The following is a 9,194-nucleotide window of genomic DNA, read 5'->3' on the forward strand; positions in this document are numbered from 1 at the left end:
AGTGGGAGATTGTTGGGTTGTGGAACCGTCGAGTGAAGCTCTGGTGTCTCACCAGCAAGCTTGGACGACGTCGAAGCGTCAATGTTACGAAGCATCTATGACCTGCCGAGGTCATTTGAGAATGATGCTCTTGGAAATAGCTTGAACGACATCTGGGCATCGTGTGGGAAGAGAGCCAAACGACTTGGCGAAGTCGTTTGGGAAAAGCACTGAGCGGTCTACGTGCACTGTTTGGAAGTAATGTTGCTGGCTTACCTCCCAACGACCTGATGATGTCGTTTGAAACTAAAATTCTAAAACTTTCTGAAGTTTCGACAGTTTAACGAAATTTCGGCCCAATGCCCATTTTCTCACCTTTTTTCTATGTACACCTATATAAAGGAAATAGATTAGGGTTTTGAGACAACTTTGAGAGATTCATTTCTTGGGTATTGTGGGAGCTCTATTGAGCTAAGGTTTGAGTGAGGTCTCTTGTTCTTGATTCTTGATATCTCTTGTAAACTCTCCAATCTTTGCTATAAAGGAAACTCGGCTCTTGTGTGGATGTAGGTAACATTTACCGAACCACCTAAATCTTTGTGTCTCTTTGCATATTTACTTTTTTATTTATTGTTTGTTTGTTATGAGTAATGATAAATTAGTGGCTTTGCTTGTTTGAGTTTGTTGTGATAACTACTAAAGTCTTGGGTGAGTGATTTTCTTGGTATAAGCTCCAAGTTAAAATCATTTGGGATAGAAAGTAGCTAGATTGAGGTGTGACTTTCTAGTGAAATCTCCCAACAATAATGACAACGAAGAGGCCATGGGTCAAGACAATCAGACCCATGCGCCTCCACCTAAGAATGCATTTCTGATCGGTCCAAAAAACCATTTTGGTGAAAGGAAGAGCTTCTTAACGGGCAATCCAAAAAATAGTCCAGCCCAGGCTGAGCAACCGTATTTTGCGCGCAAAAAAAAAGAAGAGTTTTGAATACAGGTCATCAAACTCTAACTCTGCCACTTGTGATTGTCACCTTTGAGCAAGAAAGAAGTGGAATGAAACCCTAGTACTTACCACAAAAATAATAAAGAAGAAGAAGAGGAAAAGAAAATGAAGAAATGGAAGCAATTGACTTTTCAGATATCGAGATCACATTATTCACATCCCTTCTTTCTCTCTCCTGGAATCCCGGCTTTTCTTGATTACAGAGCTGCTGCATCTCAACTACTATTATTATTATTAATTAATTAAAATAAGAGCTCTTCAACTCTACTTCACTTTCCTTTGCGTGCTTAGGATAAAATTTCAAAACTCTAATGATAAAATAAGCAGTTATTTCTCCCGTTCTATCTACTGGCCCTTAATTTGTTGTATACTTACTATACAAATTATTGAAGGCGCAGTATTTTGTTTTAGTTTTGAGCAGGTTAACCTTATGATCTGCTGAGATTGAAAGCTTTGGCGTGACATCACAGGTACAAAATTTTGTGTGTTTGTATCAGTTGTATGATGCTTTCAATTAATATCAGTGACGCTTTATTGTATTTTTACATTCTTCCTTTTAGTCTTAGGCATTTCTTAGTTAAGTCATCATAGCAGACCAATAGGTTTGAATCTGCTTCTTAAACTACCCAATCAGTTCCATTTGCTATCTATTTTTGCCGTTCAAACTCTTTGAGAATAAGGATAATCTCTGCTCTGCCTCTCTTATTATCCAAAGGATTAAAGGAGAGATTGCTTAGAATTGGAGCCTCCGGCCTCGAATTACTAGCCAGTATGCCTTTCTCTGTTTATGGTTCGCTATTCTATACTATGCAATCTCCTTTACAGGAGGGATGGAGAGTCTCTTGAGGAAAAGCAGCTTAAACAATGTCAAAGACAGATTTACCTTACATCACATAATCTAATTACTATGTTTAGACATATATACAAATGTCAGTTTTTATAGATGATTATAAGCATCATTTGAGTGGTAAGTTCTTGTCCTAATGTGCTATATACTGTGCAGTGGGTTTGAGTAACATTGTGCAAGCTATAATTCGTAAGGATACATACTTAGTGATCTCCCTAACCTGTTATGTTGCTTGGGAAAATGTAGTTGTAGTCGAATTGATTAGAGATTCAGACAATCTGCACTAAAATGTTTCAGTGAAGAGTTTCTTGTTGATACTGCAGTTTTAGAAAACAACTGGTATTTTGAGTTATTTCTTATGGATATGTGGAATGATTTAGTATATGGCAGGTCCACAAAAAGAAAAGAAATATGGAAGAGGATATGTTAGGCATAAATTCTAATGAAGATGAGTATGCATTGACCAAACTAAGTTTTCGGGCTCTCTCCAATTCTACCCTTTGGCCGAAACAAAATAGCATGTCATAGCGTGAACCGAAGTTACCGAAGTATTCTCTAAACCCTATTGACTGTGTTTATCTACTCACAAGTATGGTGGATAGTCAGATGTAGATGACTCAGGATATAAGACTATATATTATTACTATTTATAATTTTGATAACTATATATTCTGGAGAATCTAATCTAATACTATGGGAGTGCAGTATATGGAAAATTATCAATAATGAATTATTTTTAAATTTTATTATAGTTGAAGATATTGTTGCAATTAGTTATAGTTGTTGGCAGTGGCGGAGCCAGGAAATTGAGTGAGGGTGAGCCAACCCCGACAGCCAAGCATACAAAAAAAAAACTCATTTTTTTAACTAATATTTCAAACCCGATCACAAAACAAGTATAAAATGAACATCAAAAATCATATATAAAGGTAACAATAATAAGTGTATTAAAAAAGAAATGAATAATCTAATCATTGTGAACTCTAATATATTTGATTTCGGCTGGTACACCATGGTGTCTTAGGCTTGCTATGTTCTGTCCCATTCTCGTTTCTGCCTCATGGAGGAGCCAACTCCCCTGTGAAGTAGACTCCTAAGGAAACTAACTGAAGGAATAATTTGTTTCTCTAAACTCCTTGACAAGACAGTTTGTTGGACGAGATAAATTTTCCAAGATTGAGTCCAGTAATGTCGAGGTCGCTGAAAAACTTTAGCTTGGGTTCTAGAATTTTATCAAGATTAGAAAAGAGTACTGAGAGGCGATTGGCAATGGTGTTTGAGATGTGGGCATCAGTGAGACCATAGGTTTGAGAGAGAAAGAGGACTGCGTTAGGTTTAGTTAGTGTGAATCTTTTTAATATATTTCTTTTTAAAGTTTTGAGAGCTGATTCTGTGAATAAACCACATGAGTTTATGAGGTAATCTACTATGAAATTTGGGTTTGAGATGATATGTTTTTGGATAGAGATGAATCTAATGAGTTATGGATTATGGAACAGATACAAATGGGTAATTGTTGATTGAGATTTTCTAACATTTCGTACTATTTATGCAATCTGCATACAAACTGATGGAATGTTGTGCAGAAGAAATAAGTTTAAGTTGAAATTTACAGCTTTCTAATAAGCTTTTTGGGTATTGAGAAAAGTACATTTTTTTTTTCTAGAAAGTGAGGGTACGCCAGGGTGTACCCTGGACCCCCCCTGGCTCCGCCACTGGTTGTTGGTACATTTGAGTCACGTATTAATGCTTTGTTAGGGTAGTTTCACACATACTTAATCTAGTCAAGTAAAAGCTAATAATTGTGTGTCTCATTTCTTTGAATTTGGAAAACTCATGCTGCAGGGGTTGTATCATGTCGTCCAATTTGAAACTTAACTCTGTCGGGATTGATGATTGTAAGGACCCAGAGTTTGGCTCTCTTAACAGAACAGTAACATTTGGCAAAAGGAGTAATCTAGTGTACAAGATCCTTGACAGCATTTTGAAGCAGGGAAACAGGTCTTTCATCAATATCGCAACAAATGCTGTACGAAGTGTGACAATTAACAGGTAGAATGGTTTAACATATATGTGGTATTTCTTCGTCATATGTACAACTTAGGATGATTTTTGCTTTTAGATATCCTTCTTTTTGTTTTTGGGTGATTGTTTCTCTTGATATTGTTAACTTAATCTCATTCCAGACCTCTACTAGGGTAATTTATCGTGTTGTATGAATTGCAAGCCTAGTTCATTCACTATCCACTTCTATCTCTCTATCTCCCTCTTTCGCTCTCTTTTTTTTTTTAAATATTTTATTGCAAATTTAGGTACAGTAGCATTACTTTCTTGATATGAACCTTAAGTGTTTTTTGTTGGAAAAACTCAAGTACCTTCCAAATACAGGTTTTCGAGAGACAATAGAGCAACATTTAGTGGTGGTGACGTCAGTGTTGCAATAGATGAGGATGAAATAAGAGAACATGGCTCTGAGAGATTGTCCGGACCTCTCTTATCTGGAATGGCTTATTGTGTTTCCTCTTGCAGCATGATATTACTGAACAAAGTTGTTCTATCAGGCTATAAATTTGAAGCAGGAATATCATTGATGTTTTACCAGGTACCTGATGCTCCTTATTTTAAAAAAAATTCTTGCTTTTTGTTTACTTGTAATTTATATTGTAAAGCTGAACTGCAACCTGCATCTTCACGTGCACGATATATTAGTACTCTATATATTAGTTCTTTATAACTGATGCTGTACGTGATATACTTGACTTGTCACAAGATAGATAAACCCACTGGTATGGTCAACTCATAAAAGTTTGATATGAGTTTATACATTCAGGGCTTCAGGCTTCTCCACAGAGTGCTTTACAAAGTGGTTTGAGAGTTTGACACACTGAGTATCTAATGGGTCCTTTTCAATAGTTCTGCATATGCATATGCAAAATAGTTCTGTGTACTTACTTTTGATTTATTTGAAACTGAATCAGCTCAATAAGATAGCCTTTCTTGTTGAAGCTAATTTTATCCCCATTTTTCCCTTAAAACCTGCAGAATTTGGTAAGCGTTGCAGTTGTTATTGCACTGAGGCTGTTTGGAGTAGTGAGTACTGAAAAGCTTACTTGGAAGCTGATCAGAGTTTGGCTTCCTGTCAACATAATATTTGTTGGGATGCTTGTGACAGGCATGTATAGGTATAACTTGCACAGATTTTCTTCAACGTGTCTTTTTCTTCTGGCTAGTAAGTGTTAGTCTTACCTAAAATATGCAAATGGTTGCTGAGCCATTTGTTAAAGAACGTATGAGAATATGTTATCGTCTTACTAATTAAAAACTTACATATCATATATCATTAATCCCTTCCTCTCATGCTTCTTACAGTGTTTTGTGAATCTTACCAGTTTGAAATACATAAACATTGCAATGGTCACAGTCTTGAAGAATATGACAAATATTATAACGGCAATTGGAGAACTATATATTTTCAAGAAGCATCAGAGTCAGAAAGTGTGGACTGCCATGTTTTTTATGGTAACACTAGTCCTTTCCTTTAAGTTTGTTAACTTTATTTCTTCATTTTTATTTTCTTTAACTAACATTAGTTCTTGATGATCATATGCTAGCAAGCACAACCATGCAGTAGTTTACTTTAATTCAGAAGCATTACATTTTCCCCCAAATTAGGCAATATATAGTTCTCCACCCCAAAGCCAACCTAGCCATACCACACCGTCCCCTCTTTTTCCAACTTTTGGGAAAAGAATCATCATAATTGTTTGGGATCTGCTTAGGAAGTACACGTTCTTCCATTCAATACGAGTGAAGACTGGAGAGTCTCACGTTGTTTACTTTTGGAATGATAATTCAGGCATTTAAAATTTTGAGAGGGAGATGATTGAAAATTTCACTTCCAAGAAAGGAAAAGTGTGACTGGATAATTACCCAATCATGGCAAGGATGCTAGTTGTGTGTACCCTTCAAGACTAAGAAATCAGTCAATTAACATAGTCATAATTCCGTGATATCCTAATTGCATGGGAGTTTATATGTAAGGAGGCGCTTTGTAAGGTCTCGGGCTCAAGAAATAGTATTGTAACTAAAGAATAGTTTTAGTTCCATGTCAATGTAACACAGGGTTTTATGATCTTGTCATGCTCATATCTGACTCCTTCCCTTCCCCCTGATTTACATAATTGATGTAAAATACTTTTCTCTATCTTCTTGCAGATAATATCTGCTGTAAGTGGAGGAATTACAGATCTTTCCTTTGATGCTGTAGGTTATTCGTGGCAAATTATGAATTGTATTCTCACAGCAAGCTACTCTGTATGTATCTCTAACATACTTCCTGTATAATTTATCTTTCTTAGATGTTTTAATGTTAGTTGGATGTGATCATGAGTTCTTATACATATGTAGTCTTATGTTTTTTTTTCCTGCAACTATGGTTTCAGTTTCTCTCTGTTTTATCTCTTTTCATATGCCAACTGCTTATAAACATATTTTCTTTCTTGCAGCTGACTCTCAGGCGGGTCATGGACAAAGCAAAGCAACTAACAAGATCTGGTTCTCTCAACGAAGTGTCGATGGTTTTGTTGAATAATGCACTGTCTTTACCCTTTGCAACTTTCTTGATTCTTCTTTTTGGTGAATGGGAATATGTATACAACGTGTAAGTCATCCTCTTTATTTTTGTGAAGGTTATCAAATTACTGGTCATGACATGTTCATCTTGTTATAATGAGCTTTCTCCTCTATATCTTTTTCGTTTGCAGGGATGTAATTAGGATGCCATTGTTCTGGGTTGTAGCAACAGCCAGTGGATTGCTTGGACTGGCAATAAGCTTCACATCTATGTGGTTCTTAAGTCAAACTGGTCCTACCACCTACAGGTAACATATCTACATGAGCTATGTAATGATCTTCTGATTAGAGCCCTTGAGAAACTGACATCTGAGGCCTGCTTGGCTGCTTTTAAATTTCTCCTGTATCTCTGTAAATTCAAGTGTGAAGTCACAATGATATGGTGTCTGATCAGGTGAATTGTCCAAATATGGTGTTTAGTTGTTTACCTTCTTTTTCTTTTCTTGTTTGTGTGCTTGTGCGTGATGTACTTGTAGTCCAGATGGAGACTGAAAATGGATAATTCTATAAAAAAAAATTGTACATTTTGAAAGAATTTTACAATGCAATGTTACTTTTACATCTACCGTCATATTTTTGTTATACTTAGATTGGGAAAGGCGAGTGCAGTTCGTTCAGTGCCCATCTCAATAGTCTCATCCATTTGCAAAACAATGCCTGGTTTAGTAAAAAAATTATATATTGTTTACTTATTTTCTAGAAAAAAATGCAGGAATAGGTAACGAACTTTACATGAAATTTGAATTTGGTGTACAAACTTTTTTTGAGCAATTTTAAGGAACCATACATGTTACTTTGTTGCAACGTTATGTTCTGTTTGTGTTCCATCCATTATTTTCATACCTGCAGTTTTTTATGAATATCCACGTAATAAAATAAAATAAAAAATCGTGGCACACGTGAAAATAATGGACGGAATACAAACAGAACTTAACGTGCAACAAAGTTACAAGTTGGTTACCGAAACTTGGTCAAAAAAACGTTTGTACCCCAAATTTAGATTTCATGTAAAGTTCCTTACCCAATTATGCATGTCTTTCCTTTCTATTTTCTAACTATACTTCTGAGGGAAGAAACTCTTGTGAGGACAGATGACTGATTTGCTATTTGATCAGCCTATATTTGGATAGGATGCAGAGAGTTTTACAAACTTCTACCGTTTTATTTTGTTTTCCCTCTATTATTGGTTTCATGACCTCTCTTTTTGTACTTTGGAGTTTGTTTTGATGATTTGTTTAACACAACGTAAAGAATCTGGTGTACGATTTACGATTACTTTGTCATAGATGCCATGTATATGGAATATTACTTACTTTGATAGATTTAATAAAATTAAATAAATTAAAAATAAAATCTCTAATCAAGGGGTTGTCTCAGTCTGGTTGGGTCCTTGAACAAGATTCCTATCTCCGTTGCGGGTTTGCTGTTGTTTAATGTTCCTGTCAGCTCACCAAACCTCTTCAGCATACTGTTCGGTAATATTTGCTAAACCTCACAAGCCATCAGCACTTTCTTATATTTTGACTTTGGTACTATATTGTTGCTTGCATTTGAATTGCTTACATGAGAATCAGGTCTCTTCGCTGGGGTACTTTTTGCGAGGGCCAAAATGATCTGATTCCACATTGGTCTTGCTATTCGTGTCCAAAAAATGAAGAAGAATGAATGAAGATTACAATATCATCGATGGAGCATGTGGACAGTGGATAGATATTACTAACTCATGGACAGTCAGTATGTAACTTGCCCTGTTGTCCCTATCTTGCTGCGCGTGCTGTTATTCAGAGTTTCAGATTGTAGTTATAGAGGCAATCAGAGAGAAGAACAATCGTATTAAGACATACTTTTGCTATATGATATAGATCATATACACAACAAGAAGTAGAAGCTCAAAATTTGAAATACCAGAGCAGAGGTGGAAAGCTGCAGCTAACAAGGATGTTACCAATAGCGTTGTCATTTACAGGTTTTCATTCTTTTGATATATAGTTTTGGAGAATTTCGTAATTATTCTTTTCCAATAAATTTTTGTTCGTGAGGGAATAATTAATTGAAGGAGATCATATCTCAAGTCTTTGGGGGGAAATCGGGAGATGTCTGTATTTATTGTCAAAATAATACGTTTCTAAACATGGATCTGTTTCTTATCATGGCAAACTTTTGGAAAACATAAAAGGTATTGTCTTTCATCTTCCAACATTTTCACAGGATTATATTTTTGGAACCCCATCTAGCCTGTGGCAACACCAGATTGAAGCTATAGTTATATTTACTTGAGATCATTCAGTCGTTTCGATAAATATCTAATAGATGCATGAATCAGGTTATTTCCGAAAAAGGATTTCTACGCTCCAAACTATTTTGCTTTATTTATGGAAGGGTTACCCAACCCCCTGGAAATTAGGGCTTCTCCAATACACGCAAAAAAAAACACGGTCAATTTGTGTGTAGTGGGAGGGGAGGGGAGAGACTAATTTCCTATCTAGTGGGGAAGGAATTCTAATTGGTTCATCTAGGAGGAGAGACTAATTTCTTATCTAGATTGAATCCTAATTGACCCTTTATGAAATTTAGTAAAGTAAAATTCACATAAAGCAAAAGTGATAGAGAAATGGCCTACAGGCTACAGTACAACTATACAAGACCAAGATATTACAAATTTACAATTGCATATAGTATATGCAGTAACACAAACACTTTTTACGCCAAATATTGTTGAGAGTATAAATT

At 35.7% G+C, this 9,194-nt stretch overlaps 1 protein-coding gene across 2 annotated transcripts; it reads left to right on the forward strand.

Moving 5' to 3' along the window:
* The first annotated feature begins 1,052 nt into the window (after positions 1-1,052).
* On the forward strand, positions 1,053-8,658 carry LOC147489515 (GDP-mannose transporter GONST2-like). 2 transcript variants are annotated; one of them, XM_086573041.1, is made up of 10 exons: positions 1,053-1,455; positions 3,678-3,884; positions 4,221-4,434; positions 4,875-5,014; positions 5,222-5,351; positions 6,048-6,146; positions 6,338-6,492; positions 6,596-6,712; positions 7,842-7,939; positions 8,039-8,658. In XM_086573041.1, exons 2-10 carry the CDS (start codon positions 3,688-3,690, stop codon positions 8,080-8,082), a joined length of 1,194 nt encoding a protein of 397 aa, XP_086429167.1. In that variant the 5' UTR covers positions 1,053-1,455; positions 3,678-3,687; the 3' UTR covers positions 8,083-8,658. The 2 variants fall into 2 exon arrangements, with proteins under 2 accessions (XP_086429167.1, XP_086429168.1); XM_086573042.1 differs by lacking the exons at positions 7,842-7,939; positions 8,039-8,658 and having other exon boundaries at positions 1,318-1,455; positions 6,596-6,716.
* The last annotated feature ends 536 nt before the right edge of the window (positions 8,659-9,194 follow it).

Source organism: Coptis chinensis, chromosome 7 (assembly GCF_015680905.1).
Source record: "Coptis chinensis isolate HL-2020 chromosome 7, ASM1568090v1, whole genome shotgun sequence".
In the NCBI taxonomy this organism is placed as follows: Eukaryota; Viridiplantae; Streptophyta; class Magnoliopsida; order Ranunculales; family Ranunculaceae; genus Coptis; species Coptis chinensis.